Here is a 16097-nt window from a genome sequence, read left to right on the forward strand (position 1 = left end):
GCCTCTCAAGTACTGGGATTATAGGCATGTGCCACCGCGCCTAGCTATTTTTTAATTTTAAAAGCAAACGGGTGAGACAAGAACCCCCCCCACCACCACCACATTAAGGTGTAATATATAACATGAACTCACAAAATAGAAACACAGTGGGGTGAAGTTCCGTTGCCCATGGTCCTGTGGCTCAGTAGCAGAGCGCTTGCCTCTCTGGGCTCACGTGGATTATTTGAAGCATTACTTTTGTTCAGCCGTATGATGACCAGCTTCCTTTGAGGTGAAGAGAGTAAGAGCGTCAACAGTTAACACATTTTCATTTTTGAGAAAAAAGACAAAAACATGCGCCTATGACTGAAGCTGAAATGCAGGCCGCTTTCCTTACAGAAAATCGTGCACAAAGGGGACGAGTGCATCCTGAAGGACAACAACGAGCGCAGCAAGTGGTACGTGACGGGCCCGGGCGGCGTGGACATGCTCGTGCCTTCCGTGGGGCTCATCATTCCTCCGCCAAACCCACTGGCCGTGGACCTCTCTTGCAAGTAAGTCGTCGAAGGTCCTGGCAGCCATGGCCTGAATGCAGGTGTGTGGGGGGGCGCTCTGACAAGAAGCTTAGACCCGCATTTGTTTTTACTGTGATTGTCTCCCAAAAAAGGAACCCGGCGAAGGCCATTTTACTTTGTCTTGCAATTTTTTATGTGGAAGACACCACCGTCATTACTGAAGGTTGAAAAAGAACACCTAATAGTGCAGGGGCAGGAGTGAATGATACTTATTGTACACGGTGAACGTGTTTTCTTCTGGCAAAGCAATCTTTTTTTTTTTTTCGGTACTGGGAATGGAACCCATGGGCATTCTTCCTCTGAGCTACACTCCTAGTCCTATTTTTTATTCTTTTTATTTTGAAACTGGGTCTCATTGAATTGCAAAGAGCCTTACTAAGTAGCTGAGGCTGTCTGCGAACTGCGATCCTCCTATCTCAGCCTCCCAAATGCTGGGATTACAAGCATGCACCACCACATCTGCTCAAACCAGCCATTTTTCATGGAGCCATGTAAAATGGCTAAATATAAAATGCTATTTTAACATCAATATTTGCTCACCAATAGAGAGGGAGAGCATTTATTTTACTGATGGTCCTCAGCAGATTCTCTTAAACATTTCAGTGTGGAAATCTGCAGCCACTTGCAGAGAGAGTAGCTCAATGAATTCCCTTGTCCTCATGACCAGGATTTGGCTGCCATCAGCATCTGACATATCCGTCCTGCTTCATTACACCTCTGTTAGTCAAAAAGTTGCTGACAAAAATACAACCCCAAATTGTACTGCATGTTTCAACCAAAATGATTCGATGATGATGATGATGATTGTTATCGGTCCTGGGGACTGAGCCTAGGGGTGTTGCTCCGAGCTACACCTCTAGACTATTTTATTTTTTATTTTAAAACAGAGTATTGCTAAGTTGCTGAGGGCCTCACTAAGTTGCTAAGGCTGGCGTTGAACCTGTGATCCTCCTGTCTCAACGTCTTCAGTATTGAGATAACAGGCCTGTGTCACCATACCCTGCTGATCTATGCTAATGTAGATAAAACGGAGAATGGACTTTTGGGGAGGAGACGAGTTCAAATACATTGAAACATTGATAGTTTTAAAAAGTATGCGTATACCTCTTTGTGAGGGATCGTTTCATTTTTTGGGCTACTGTATAAACACAACCAGGTTTCCCGTTTGAGTTGGAGTGTGTAGGTTTGGCTGTAGTGTGCCGTCCTTGTGTGCCTTTCAGGATTGAGCAGTACTACGAAGCCATCTTGGCTCTGTGGAACCAGCTGTACATCAACATGAAGAGCCTGGTGTCTTGGCACTACTGCATGATCGACATCGAGAAGATCAGGGCCATGACCATCGCCAAGGTACGTCCTTGGGACCACTTGTGCTGTCCGAGGGAGTGCCGTGCCGCCCGTCGCAGTGCCCCTTCCCAGCCATGGCCTTATGCATGCTAAGCAAGTGTTTACCACGGAGCTACTCCTAGCCCCTAGGCAGACCTTCAAGCTGGGCGGCTAATGCTTTTGCATTTCATCAAGTGAAGCTGCTCAGCCTTCTGGAGAGGTTCTCGTCTGTCTAAAATAGAACAGCCTGGGGCAGGAGGTAGAGCTCAGTGGAAAAGCCTTGGCCCAGCATGTGTGAGGCCCTGGGTTCCGACCCCAGCACCGCAAACAACAAAGATCCCAGGAGAAATGAGCACATAGCTGTTTATGAGACAGACAGAAATACTAATTGGAGTGCTTTGGCAAGCTGGAGGTTCTGTGCAAAAGGCAACGTGGGCCTGTAATATTCTAGATCTTATTCTTAGATATAATGGAGAATTAAGTCATAGATGGCAAGCTGTATATCACAGAAGCGAAGGCAGGGATGGAAGTCTTGGAGGAGTACTGGAGGCATTAACTACTCTAGGTCAGCAGTTTTTAAGTCATGGTTTGAAGATCTCAGTCCTTTAGAGGCCAAGGAGCAAGTGAGAAGAGGGGCTCAGGGTGGGTAAGGTTTTGGATTCCCCTGAGTGCCTTTTCTCTCTATAGCCAGAGTAGCTTTGCTAGGCTCTGTTTTAAATTTGGGGCTTCTGAGTAATATTGTGTTGAAAGAAAAAAAATTCAATAGGGAAAACAAATTGGGTCTGGTGCAGTGGGGCATACCTATAATCCCAGCTACTCGGGAGGCTGCGGTAGGAGAATCGCAAGTTTAAGGTCAACCTGGGCAACTTAGTGAGGTCTTGTCTTCAACAAAAGGTGGGTGGGGACTGGGATGTAGTTCAGAGGAAGAACGCCTGCTCAGCATGCACACTGGCCCTGCGGCTTAATCCCCAGTACCCCAGAGTCGAGGATCGTAGGTCTACTACTGTGGTTCTAAAGAACAATGACTAAACCCTTGAAGACATTGAGCCCCATATACTGGGAGTGTTTTTGGCTAACTCTTCTTGGTTGTGCCGTGTGTGTGTGTGTGTGTGTGTGTGTGTGTGTGTGTGTGTGTGTGTTTAGATGGGGGGGTGGATCACAACTTGTCAGTCACTTCTGCTGATTTTCTTTGGCCAATTGACTTCCAGCTGAAAACCATGCGACAGGAAGACTACATGAAGACGATAGCGGACCTTGAGTTGCATTACCAAGAGTTCATCAGAAATAGCCAGGGCTCTGAGATGTTTGGAGATGATGACAAGCGAAGAATGCAGTCTCAGTTCACCGATGCACAGAAGCATTACCAGACCCTGGTCATTCAGCTCCCTGGCCACCCCCAGCACCAGACAGGTGAGCCTGGGACATCTTTCTCTTTGTATCAAATACACATGCAGTTTTAAAAAGAAAGTAGTTTGTATAAAGCTAGCACCAGAACCATTTCTCTGAAAGATATTGTCTTTGTATTGTGTTGCTCAAACAAAATGCCTGCAGTTGAGTAATTTGGAAAGAAAAGGGGTCAATTTAGCTCACAGTTCTGGTGGCTGGGAAGTTTAAATAGTATAGTGTCTGTGGCTGAATCATTAACAGTGTAGGTGCCCACAGAAGGGCCGTGTGCATGGGGTGGCCTCACTTTAAAGCAGCTTGCTCTCTAGAGTACTAATCCACTTTCTAGGGACTTTACCCACTGCCAAGAGATGGGCATTAATTCTTTCTGAGGGTGGAGCCCCATAATCTGATCATTCTCACTAGGCCCACCTCTTAAAGGTCCTTCCATCTCTCTCAGTAATGTCACATTAGGGACCAATCTTCCAGCATATGGATCTCGGGGGAGTGTGAGGGGAAAGAGGAGCCTTATCCAAACCATAGCAGATCTATATCAAGTTCATTTATACATTGAATTTCTGGAATGAAATAAAAAGAAATAGGCATACTTGAATGCAGTATGGATGTTTTTTGAGACCTAGCTAGCACCTTGCTAGCTAGGAATCCTCTGATTTTTTTTTTTAATGGTCCCAATTTATTTTTGCAGTAACCACAACTGAAATCACTCACCTTGGTACCTGCCAAGATGTCAACCATAATAAAGTAATTGAAACCAATAGAGAAAATGACAAGCAAGAAACATGGTTGCTGATGGAGCTCCAGAAGATTCGCAGGCAGATGGAGCACTGTGAGGGCAGGATGACACTGAAGAACCTTCTGCTCACGGACCAGGGGTCTACGCACCACATCACAGTGAAGATTAATGAGCTCAAGGTGAGCAGCCATCAATGTTTCTTCTGATTCCACATTTATTTTTTTTATATCTCTCTGTAAATGAACTGAAAAGTTCTTGATTTACATGTTTATAGGCAAGTATATTAGTCTGTGTTCTATTGCCACAAAGAGGATGTTTTAAGGGCAAAATGATCTTACACATCACATAGCTATAATGCAGAGGACTAATCTATCTTTATGATCACGGTGTACCAAAACTGTTCTGTTTTCAATAGAGTATTATTAAGCCTTAAAAACAATTCTAGCTGGGCATGGTGGTGCACACTTGTAATCCCAGTATGTGGGAATCTGAGACAAGAGGATCTCAGGTTTGAGGCCAGCCTCAGCAATTTAGCAAGAACTTGTTTCAAAATAAAAAGGGCTGGGGGGCATAACTCAGAGATAGGACCACCCTGGGTTTAATTTCCAGTACTCCCCTGCCAAAAAAAAAAAATCTACTGATTGCAACAATATGAATAAACCTGGAGGAGATCATTATGCTATGTGAAATAAATCAGACACAGTACTGTGTGATCTCACTTTGTATTTAATCTTAAAAAGACTCATAGATACAGAAAAGAGAGCACTGATTACCAGGGAGGGGACTAGGGAAGAAAAAATATCAGAGGATGCACACTTGGCAGTTGTCTAGAGTCCTATAGCAGAAAGACTATGGGTAATAATATCTATTACCTATATGGCTTAGGTAATAATATTATTGTAATATTAAAAACACTTGTACTATTAAAAAAATACTTGCTAAGAGGATAGCTTTTTTTTTTTTTTTTTTTTGCAGTACTAAGGATGAAACCCACGGGCATTCTGCCTCTGAGTGACACCCCCAGCCCTATTTTTTATTCTTTATTTTGAGGCAGGGTCTCACTAAGTTGCAGGGGTCTCACTAAGTTGCAGAGGCCTCACTAAGTAGCTGAGGCTGTCTGCAAAACACGATCCTCCCGTCTCAGCCTCCCAAATGCTGGGATTACAAGCGTGCGCTACCACTCCTGGCTAGAGGATAACTTTTATGTGCTCTTAACATAAACACATACACTCAAATAACTGTGAGAGGTGATGGCTATATTAATTTGCCTCAATAATCATTTCACATATGTATATGAAAATAGCATGCGGTGCAACTTAAATACCTATAATAAAAGTAAATTTAAAAAAAAGACAATTAACAAAAATAGTTCCCTTTCTTTTGACAGAGTGTACAGAATGATTCACAAGCAATTGCTGAAGTTCTCAACCAGCTTAAAGATATGCTTGCTAACTTCAGAGGTTCTGAAAAATACTGCTACCTACAGAATGAGATATTTGGGCTGTTTCAGAAACTAGAAAATATCAACGGTGTTACGGATGGCTATTTAAATAGGTAAGCACCGCCAGCAGTAATCTGAGGTACCTGGATTTCCTCAGGCTTCATTCTTGCCAGATTTCCTTTGCCATATACTTGGGCTTACTGGATGCTTTTGTCTTGCGGGTCCTTTTTTTTTTCAATATACTGGGGATTGAACCCCGGGACATTCTACTTCTGAGCTACACCCTCAGTCCTATTTTATTTTTATTTTGAAACAGAGGCTCAGTAGGGTGATGAGAGTCTCACTTATCTGAGGCCGTCCTTGAATCTCTGAGCCTCCTGTCTCAGCCTCTCAAGTACTGAGAAAATAGGTGTGCATCACCACGCCCGGCACAGATTCTCTTTTTAGTAGAGATTTACTGTGTTAGTTCCACTTTTCTGAAATCTTAGAACTCTTCCCATGTGCCTTAGGACTAAGGTATACTTTACGACTAGAACTTGGAATTAATTCTTCAGTTAATGTGAAATGGTGATCTTTATTATGATAGAAAAAAATTACTGCTCCCCAAAGGCAAAGTAACACATATCTGCTTTAACATCGTTCTCTGCCATGAACAGTGGCAAGAACTCAATGTTCACCATCTGATTATGTCACGGGCAACTCTGCCTCTCTTGCTCTTTCCAGCTTATGCTCAGTGAGAGCACTGCTCCAGGCCATTCTCCAGACAGAAGACATGCTAAAGGTTTACGAAGCCAGGCTCACTGAAGAGGAGACTGTGTGCCTGGACCTGGACAAAGTGGAGGCTTACCGCTGTGGCCTGAAGGTAAGCCAGAGTTAGAACAGAGGCCTGGGGCTCAGAAATATACAGGACTCAGCGCCAAATAGTGAAGCCTCACTAGGTGTTCATGAGTGATTTATGTTTTAGTTTTTGGTGGTGTTCTGCTTTTTGAAATGACACTTTATTTTCAGAACAGCTATAGATTTACAGAGAAATTGATAAAGTAGCAGTCATATACGCTGCACCTAGTTTCTCTTATTATTAACATCTTACAAGTAATGAGTCAACATTGAAATATTAGCATAAGCTGCATCTATACTTTATTCCGATTTTCTACTAAGTCTCATGAGCTTTGAGGGTTAGTGGCTTTCATTGGCCACACATGGTTGATATCATCAGCTGCCATTTCTGGAACTCTACTTTCCAGCCAGGTGCTAGCAGAAACTATATAGGAGAAAGTAATTTGTGGTTGGACTAGTTTGGGGAATGCTGAGTTAAATTGATTTCTTTACTATAGAGTTTCTTAGAGCCTTTAATATGTTAATAGACATTATAACTATTCAAGAATGGAATGTGATATTTAGCATTTCTTAAATCGTTTTATGCACTGAGTTCTTTTTTAACAGGGTAGCATGGGGAACTAGATTACTGAGAAATTGCAGTTTAGTAAATATTTGTTCCTGGGTTGGTTCTCACTAAAAAATATGAATAAGGGCTTTTATAAACGTTCCCTTTTTTTTGGTATGCTGGGGATTGACTCCTCAGGCCTTGTGTATAATAATCATGTACTTTTACCACTGAACTATATGCCTTGAGCCCCTGAACCTTATTTATTTACTTATTCACGGTACTGGAGATGGAACCCAGGGGCATTGTACCTCCAAGTTATACCCTCAGCCCTATTTTTTAGCCTTTTTATTGTTGAAATAGGGGCTCACTGAGTTGCAAATTAAGTAGCTGAGGCTGTCCACGAACCCCAATCCTCCTCTCTCAGCCTCCTGAATGCTGGGATGACAAGCATGCACCACCACTCCTGGCTTTTTTCTTTGTGTGTGTGACACTGGGGATTGAAACTCTGAGCTATACCCCCAGCCTTACTTTATTTTTTTTTATTTTGAAACAGTGTCTCACTAGGGTAATGAGAGTCTCACTATTTGCTGAAGCTGGTCTTGAACCTGGGATCCTCCTGTCTAGGCCTCCTAAGAACTGGAATTACAAGTGTGTCACCATGCCTGGCCCAAACATTTTTTTAAAAAATTTACTGATTTGCAGTGTAGCATATAGTGGAAGAAGAGATTAATTTGTCTTTCTGTCTCTTTCTCTCTGTCTCTTTTGCAGAAAATAAAAAATGACTTAAACTTGAAGAAGTCATTGCTGGCTACCATGAAGACGGAACTGCAGAAAGCCCAGCAGATCCACTCTCAAACTTCACAGCAGTATCCACTCTATGACCTGGATCTGGGCAAATTCAGTGAAAAAGTCACCCAGCTGACAGATCGCTGGCAAAAAATTGATAAACAGATAGACTACAGGTGTGCCAACCCCTTTCCTGACTTTCTTTCCATTTGGTGGTTCAAGTAGATAATGCTACTTGATGCAATCACTATCAAAAATAATGCTTTTTTTTCTTGTGTAGAAGTCAAGCCTAACTGTTCCCAAACTGCCCATAGGCGGCTTCATTTAAAATGAAAATTATATGCAACAGTGGCCTTTTGGGTTCTTGGAGAAACAGCAGAAGCTGTTTAAGTTTAAGGAGCTCTTTGGTGCTCTATATAAACTTGAGTTATGACTGTTGGAAGGAAGAGCTGCTTTGAATGGTTTCTTTCCCCATAAATCTGTGAATATTACATCTTTGGCAAAGAAAATGCCTTATTGCAAATGAGGGTCTCAAAAAGGCTATTGAAAAAAGGTCTACTAGGTTGCTGTATTTATTATTCATCTTACTAGTAGTGCTTTAAAAAAATCTCTGTGGGAATATAATTCGTATGCCATACAGTTCACTTATTTAAAGGGTGCAGCTTAGTGGACTTTTGTGTATTCAGTTATGTGACCATCACTAAAACTGAGGGGTTTGTGTGTGTGTGTGTTGGGGCACTGGGAATGGAATGCAGGGCCTCATACTTGGTGGCAAGCGCTCTACCACTGAGCTACCCCCTTGGCTCTACAACCTGAGTTTTGAATGTTTTCATCACCCCCCAAAATAAGCCCCATGCCCAATGGCAGTCACTTTCCATTACCTCCCAATGCCCCACGCCTCAGCGATCACTAGTCTATTTACACTTCTCTAGATTTGTCCATTCTGGACATTTTGTATAAATGCAATCATAAAATATGTGGCCTTTTGTGACTGGTGTACTTTATGTAGTAGAGTACTTTCACGGTTCAGCCCTTCATTTAAAAAATTTTTTTTTCATTTATTTTTATGCCTGCACAGTGTTTCATCGTTTGGCTAGGCCATATTTTGTGAATCTTTTTCATCATTTGACGGTTATTTGGAATGTTGCCAGTTTTGGGGTACGCTGGCGAATGCTGCTATGAACGCTCATGTGTAGGTTTTTGTGTGTAGGCATGTCTTTTCAGTTCTCATGGGTATATACCAAGCAGAATTGTCTGGCAACTCAGTAAGTTACATATTTTAGAAACTAATAATGGCATCTTAATTTTATTATATCTATTTTCCCAGATTATGGGACCTGGAGAAACAAATTAAGCAACTGAGGAATTATCGTGATAACTATCAGAGCTTCTGCAAGTGGCTGTATGACGCCAAACGTCGCCAGGATTCCTTAGAGTCCATGAAATTTGGAGATTCCAACACAGTCATGCGCTTTTTGAATGAGCAGAAGGTAGAAGCGGGTTGTCATTCCATAGCTGTTTTAAGATTAACTAAGAGCCAGGTATGGTGGCGCGTGCTTGTAATCCCAGCGCTTGGGAGGCTGAGACAGGAGGATCGTGCAGGTTCGAAGCCAGCCTCGGCTACTTAGTGAGACCCTGTTTCCAAATAAAATATAAAATAGGTCTGGATGTAGAGCCCAGAGGTAGAAAAGTCCCTGGGTTCTACTCCCAATACCACACACACACAAAAAAGTTAACTGAGTATAAGATGCTATTTTCCTCTAGTTTTCACAGCAGTCTCTTCATTTGAATGATGAGTATTTCATATTATGAATTCATTTTGTGAATGCTTAAAGACTACCCACAGGAAAAGCAATAGATATTTAGAAAGAAATGCCATTATGAACACAGAAATAATATTGTTCTTTTCATGTTATAGTAAAGTATCTTTATTTTATTTTTTGGTACTGAGGATTGAATCCAGGAGTGTTCTGCCTTCAAGCTACACCCTCAGCCCCCTTTTTAAAAAATTTTTTTTATTTTGAAACAGGGTCTTGCAAGTTTGCTGAGAGTCTCACTAAGTTACTGAGGCTGGTCTCGAACTTGTGATGCTCCTGTCTCAGCCTCCCAAGGGAGGCATTGTAAGTATGCTTCACCACACCTGACTGTAAAGTAGCTTTGTATTATAAATTGAGGTGATATGACCATAGAACAGTGCTGCCTACAAAGCTACATCTTATAGGTAAGAAATTAGAGAGTTTTCATTTCAGAATGGCTTAAAAAGGAAAGTTCTAAATGTAACTGAAAATATGAGGCCAGTATTTGTAGTAATAAGCCGAAGGAAAACAAAACCTAGTAGCCATGGTAAAGGAGTAAAATAAAAGTTATTTTATAAATTTTGATACTTTAACATTTGTAAATATTTTATTCTTTATCTAGAACCTGCACAATGAAATATCTGGTAAACGAGATAAATCAGAAGAAGTGCAAAAAATTGCTGAACTTTGTGCAAATTCCATTAAGGTATGTTGGTTTTATTAAGAATACTCGTGTTCAGGAATATTATTAGCTGCATTATTTGCTAATTATACATTTATAGAGGATCTACATTTATGGAGGTTATGTTCTCATGAACATTCCATAAAAGTCAATATCCATTAACTTCAATTAATTGCACCTTGGCAGTATTCATGGGACCAGGCTAGTGTTTATTCTTTTTGTGTATGTGTGGTACTTGGGATTGGTACCCAGGCACATTCTACCTCTGAGCTATACCTCCAGTCCTGTTTCATTTTTTATTTTGAAACAGGGTCTTATTAAGTAGCAGAGGGCCTCGCCAAATCACTGAGGCTGGCTATGAATCTGTGTTCCTATTCTCTCAGCCTCTCAAGTACTGAGATTTACAGGCATATACCACAATGACCAGCTAGTCTTTATTCTTGAGACTGGTCCTATGTGCAAAACTCTATAATTAGCATGTAAAGATATACATGCTTGGTTTAATAATATAATAGTAGCTGCTTGGACACCAGTGGCACATTACAGCCTTTGGGGTTGGTTATTAGAAATAATTGGATGATTTTAATCTATGGAGCTGTATCTGTTAGTGACTCCTTATGAGTCCATTACAAATGTTTTTCTAAGGACTGTGGGTATAGGTTAGTGTTAGAGCACTTACCTGGTATGCATGAGGCCTGGGTTCTATCCCCAACACACACAAGAAGAATATTTTTCTTAAACTTTATTTATTCTGTAGGATTATGAACTCCAGCTGGCATCGTACACCTCAGGACTGGAAACTCTACTGAACATACCTATTAAGAGAACTATGGTTCAGTCACCATCTGGGGTGATTATGCAAGAGGTATATATGTTATTACCTATCTCTTAGTGTCTGCCCTTCATTTAGTCTCTCTTTTCCCTGTTTCCTGTCTTTCTTAACCATCCCTGAATTCATTCTTGGTATAGGGTCTTTACTAAAAACGATTTAATAGCAGGTTTTGTCCCCTCCAGTATGAGATTCTAAATACATTTGCAGAAATGGTCGGTGTAAGTCTGAGTGTCTCATCGATTAGTCTTTGTAGAAATTGGCCTTAAATTTTAGAGTTTGGAGAGGGAGACTTTTAAATAATGAAAGTTATACAGTGGATATAGGTTTCTCAAAGACAACTTTTCCCCAAAGATGTTAGAGAATATCTACTATCAGATGGTTTAGGGGGAAAACTGGAGTGATGAGGATGGAATACAAATGTTTTTGGCTTTTTGTTTAACTATACTTCTAGGTTTTTGGAACTAGCAATTTACTCTCTACTCTTTTTTTTTTTTTTTTTTTTTGTGGTACTGGGGTTCCTGGAAGCCCTTCTACCTCCGGGCTACTCTCCCAGACCTATTTTTACATTTTTATTTGGAAACAGGGTCTCCTAAGCCAGCGCGCATGGCTGGCTTCGAACCTGCGCGATCCTCCTGTCTCTGCCTCCCAAGCGCGGGGATTACAAGCGTGCGCCACCACGCCCGGCTCTCTCTACTCTTTAAATTGCAATGCCATTATTATTTTAGAAAACAAATTTGATCAACTTGCATAGAAATTTAAAAAAATATTTGTATGTGTGTGTATAAATATAAATTTTTCTTCTTTTTCTCTTTTTCTTCAAGGCTACAGATATTCATGCTCGGTACATAGAACTGCTTACAAGATCTGGAGATTATTATAGATTCTTAAGTGAGATGCTAAAGAGTTTGGAAGATCTGAAGGTAATTTACTTTATTTCCTTGGAATGTAAAAAAAAATGCCAAAGAGAAAATAAAAGAGACTAGAGCTGGGTGCAGTGGTGCACACCTATAACCTCAGCTTCTTGGGAGGCTGAGGCAGGACGATTGTTAGTTTGAGGCTAGCCTAGGCAATTTATCACCTTGTCTCAAAATAAAAAATTACGAAAGCTGAGGATGTAGTTCAGTGGCAGAGTACTGGGTTCTGTCCGTAGTCATGCAAAAAACAAAACATACAAAAAAATCCTCCAAACACCAGGATTTTTTAAGAGTCCATGAAATTTGAAGATTCCAACATAGTCGTGTGCTTTTTGAATGAGCAGAAGGTAGAAGTTGGTTGTCATTCCATAGCTGTGTTAAGATTAACTGAGTATAAGCTGTATTTTCCTCTGGTTTTAACAACCAAACACAACACAACAACAACAAAACCCCCAGAACCTCTGAACCTTAAAATTAGATCCCTTATCACTTTGTAAAAAATAATAATTTCAGCCGGGCGTGGTGGCGCACACTTGTAATCCCCGCGCTTGGGAGGTTGAGACAGGAGGATCGCACAGGTTCAAAGCCAGCCTCAGCTACTTAGTGAGGCTCTCAGCAACTTAGTGAGACCCTGTTTCCAAATAAAATATAAAGAAAGGTCTGGGAGTATAGCCCGGAGGCAGAAAGCCTCTGGCTTCCACCCCTAGTACCACCAAAAAAAAAAAAAAAAATACTAATAATAATTTCATTTGGTGTTTGGTCAAGGAATATGCTTTATTTTTTGTGTGCCTGGATAAGCACATTCTGGAGTAGCTGGATTTGAATCTTTCATGTTGGCTGATTCTTCAGTTTACTCCTTTCCAATTCAGAAGTTGAGTGTATATGGAAACTTATGTCTTGAAATGAAATACCACGAATAAATGCATAAGCTTTTGATCTTCAAAGAAATTACTTTATTTTATAAATGAGGAAGCTCAGACTCATGGTGACATGTTGTTTCCTGAGGTACCAGCAGCTGATAGAAGAATTATGAGGAAAAACCTAAATTTCTTGAATTTTTGTCTAGTAGTTTTGCCTCAGATCACCATGTGGGTGCATGCGCACACGTGTGTGTGTGTGTGCGCGTGTGCATGTGCGTGTGTGCGTGTGTGTGTGTATGTGTGTGTGTGAAGAGAAAGTACATAATGATCTCTGAGGGGAGAGGTACTCTTTCAGAAACTATGTGAGATGCTTTTCTTTCAACATAATTTCTGATTTCACTTCCACAGCTGAAAAATACTAAGATTGAAGTTTTGGAAGAGGAGCTCAGACTGGCCCGAGATGCCAACTCGGAAAACTGCAACAAGAACAAGTTTCTGGATCAGAACCTGCAGAAATACCAGGCGGAGTGTTCCCAGTTCAAGGCGAAGCTGGTGAGCCTGGAGGAGCTGAAGAGACAAGCTGAGCTGGACGGAAAGTCGGCCAAGCAAAATCTAGACAAGTGCTACGCCCAAATCAAAGAGCTCAACGAGAAGATCACCCGGCTGACGTACGAGATCGAGGACGAAAAGCGCAGAAGAAAGACCGTGGAGGACAGATTCGACCAGCAGAAAAGCGACTACGACCAGCTGCAGAAAGCAAGGCAATGTGAAAAGGAGAGCCTGGGCTGGCAGAAGTTGGAGTCTGAGAAAGCCATCAAGGAGAAGGAGTACGAGATAGAAAGGTTGAGGGTTCTTCTGCAGGAGGAGGGCGCCCGGAAGAGAGAATATGAGAATGAGCTGGCAAAGGTAAGAAACCACTATAATGAGGAGATGAGTAATTTAAGGAACAAGTATGAAACAGAGATTAACATTACGAAGACCACCATCAAGGAGATATCCATGCAGAAGGAGGATGATTCCAAAAACCTTAGAAACCAGCTGGATAGACTCTCACGGGAGAACCGAGACCTGAAGGATGAGATTGTCAGGCTCAATGACAGCATCTTGCAGGCCACGGAGCAGCGGCGGCGAGCGGAAGAGAGTGCTCTGCAGCAGAAAGCCTGTGGCTCCGAGATCATGCAGAAGAAGCAGCACCTGGAGATTGAACTGAAGCAGGTCATCCAGCAGCGCTCGGAGGACAACGCGAGACACAAGCAGTCCCTGGAGGAGGCTGCCAAGACCATTCAGGACAAAAACAAGGAGATTGAGAGGCTCAAAGCCGAGTTCCAGGAGGAAGCCAAGCGCCGGTGGGAATATGAAAATGAACTGAGTAAGGTAAGGAGCAGTTACGATGAGGAGATCATTAGCTTAAAAAACCAGTTCGAGACTGAGATCAACATCACCAAGACCACCATCCACCAGCTCACCATGCAGAAGGAGGAGGACACCAGTGGCTACCGAGCTCAGATAGACAATCTCACCCGAGAAAACAGGAGCTTGGCCGAAGAGGTGAAGAGGCTCAAGAACACATTAGCCCAGACCACCGAGAATCTCAGGCGGGTGGAAGAGAATGTTCAGCAGCAAAAGGCCACAGGCTCGGAGGTGTCTCAGAGGAAACAGCAGTTGGAGATTGAGCTGAGACAAGTCACTCAGATGCGAACGGAAGAAAGCATGAGATACAAACAGTCCCTCGATGATGCTGCCAAGACAATCCAGGATAAAAACAAGGAGATAGAAAGATTGAAACAGCTGGTAGAAAAAGAAACAAACGAACGGAAATGCCTGGAAGATGAGAACGCCAAATTGCAGAGGGTCCAGTATGACCTGCAGAAAGCCAACAACAGCGCGACTGAAACCATAAGCAAGCTGAAGATTCAGGAGCAAGAGCTGACGCGTCTGCGAATTGACTACGAAAGGGTTTCCCAGGAGAGGACCATGAAGGATCAGGATATCACGCGGTTCCAAAACTCGCTGAAGGAGCTGCAGTTGCAGAAGCAGAAAGTGGAAGAGGAGTGGAATCGGCTGAAGAGGACGGCCTCTGAGGACTCCTGCAAGAGGAAGAAGCTGGAGGAGGAGCTGGAGGGCATGAGGCGGTCTCTGAAAGAGCAGGCCATCAAAATCACCAGCCTGACCCAGCAGCTGGAGCAGGCGTCTATTGTTAAGAAGAGGAGCGAGGATGACCTCCGGCAGCAGAGGGACGTGTTGGATGGCCACCTGAGGGAGAAGCAGCGGACGCAGGAGGACCTGAGGAGGCTGTCCTCCGAGGTTGAGGCCTTGAGGCGGCAGCTGCTCCAGGAGCAAGAAAATGTCAAGCAGGCCCATTTGAGGAATGAGCATTTCCAGAAGGCCATCGAAGACAAAAGCAGAAGCCTAAACGAAAGCAAAATAGAAATCGAGAGGCTGCAGTGTCTCACAGAGAACCTGACCAAGGAGCACTTGATGTTGGAGGAAGAACTACGGAACCTGAGGCTGGAATATGACGACCTGAGGAGGGGCCGCAGCGAGGCAGACAGTGATAAAAACGCTACCATCTCCGAGCTAAGGAGCCAGCTGCAGATCAGCAACAACCGAACCCTGGAACTGCAGGGACTGATTAATGATTTACAGAGAGAGAGGGAAAATTTGAGACAGGAAATTGAGAAATTCCAAAAGCAGGCTTTAGAGGTATTCACAAATATTTGATCACAGCTTCACTGTTTCTCAAATAATGCACGCCGTCATCTAAACTGTTCTTTTGCTACTTAGAGGGATGCTTCCGGGAAGCCTAACCTTTCTTTTTATTGCCTAACTACCTGTCGTAATCCAGATAACTGCTTTAAAATTATTTCGGTGCTGTTGGTCCTTCTGTCCTATCGCTGTATAAAATGCCAATCTGTTTGGGCCCGATTTTAAGAACTTCGGCATGAGATTCACATCTCTGACCACTTCCTCTGAATGTTCTGCTCTCATTTTTAGAAGGTAGGTCTTGGCTATGGGTAGAGCTCGGGGGTAGAGCATGTATTTAGCATGCATGAAGTCCTGGGTTCAATCCCCAGCACCAAAAATATAGCAATAAATAAATAAATACCACTTAAAAATAAGTAAGTAAAATAGAATGTTGTCCCTATTGAGCTAGAATATACATTTTTAATTCAAAATTTCAATAATGAAAGCCATATGAAGGCGTATTTCTCATGCAATTTTGAATCACTTTTTTATGCTTGCTTAGATGATTTTCTTGCATGCATTATTCTGTTCTTCTTTTATCATGACCCAAATATATTTCTTTATGTTTGACCTTTAATCTTTTAACTCCTAATTTAAAAATAACTTTTCTAACTTCCAATACATTTGATTTCTATAGACA

General features: G+C 42.2%; 1 protein-coding gene across 3 annotated transcripts in view; it reads left to right on the top strand.

Annotated features, from left to right (window-relative positions):
* The window catches only part of DSP (desmoplakin), a gene marked incomplete at both ends in the record, with an annotated part of 56914 nt that overhangs the window by 37151 nt on the left and 3666 nt on the right, over window positions 1–16097 (top strand). The window contains 13 exons of one of the 3 annotated variants that reach the window (XM_080709830.1): window positions 379–533; window positions 1775–1901; window positions 3086–3287; window positions 3967–4193; window positions 5402–5568; window positions 6179–6317; window positions 7611–7804; window positions 8956–9118; window positions 10047–10130; window positions 10864–10971; window positions 11760–11858; window positions 13121–13981; window positions 14450–14563. In XM_080709830.1, coding sequence (XP_080565956.1) covers window positions 379–533; window positions 1775–1901; window positions 3086–3287; window positions 3967–4193; window positions 5402–5568; window positions 6179–6317; window positions 7611–7804; window positions 8956–9118; window positions 10047–10130; window positions 10864–10971; window positions 11760–11858; window positions 13121–13981; window positions 14450–14563 — 2640 coding nt within the window. Of the gene's footprint in view, window positions 1–378; window positions 534–1774; window positions 1902–3085; window positions 3288–3966; window positions 4194–5401; window positions 5569–6178; window positions 6318–7610; window positions 7805–8955; window positions 9119–10046; window positions 10131–10863; window positions 10972–11759; window positions 11859–13120; window positions 15416–16097 lie in introns of all 3 variants that reach the window. The other 2 variants (XM_080709829.1, XM_080709831.1) reach the window with 2 other exon arrangements.

The sequence above is a fragment of the Muscardinus avellanarius genome, assembly GCF_963383645.1.
Source record: "Muscardinus avellanarius genome assembly, chromosome: 14".
Classification (NCBI taxonomy): domain Eukaryota; kingdom Metazoa; phylum Chordata; class Mammalia; order Rodentia; family Gliridae; genus Muscardinus; species Muscardinus avellanarius.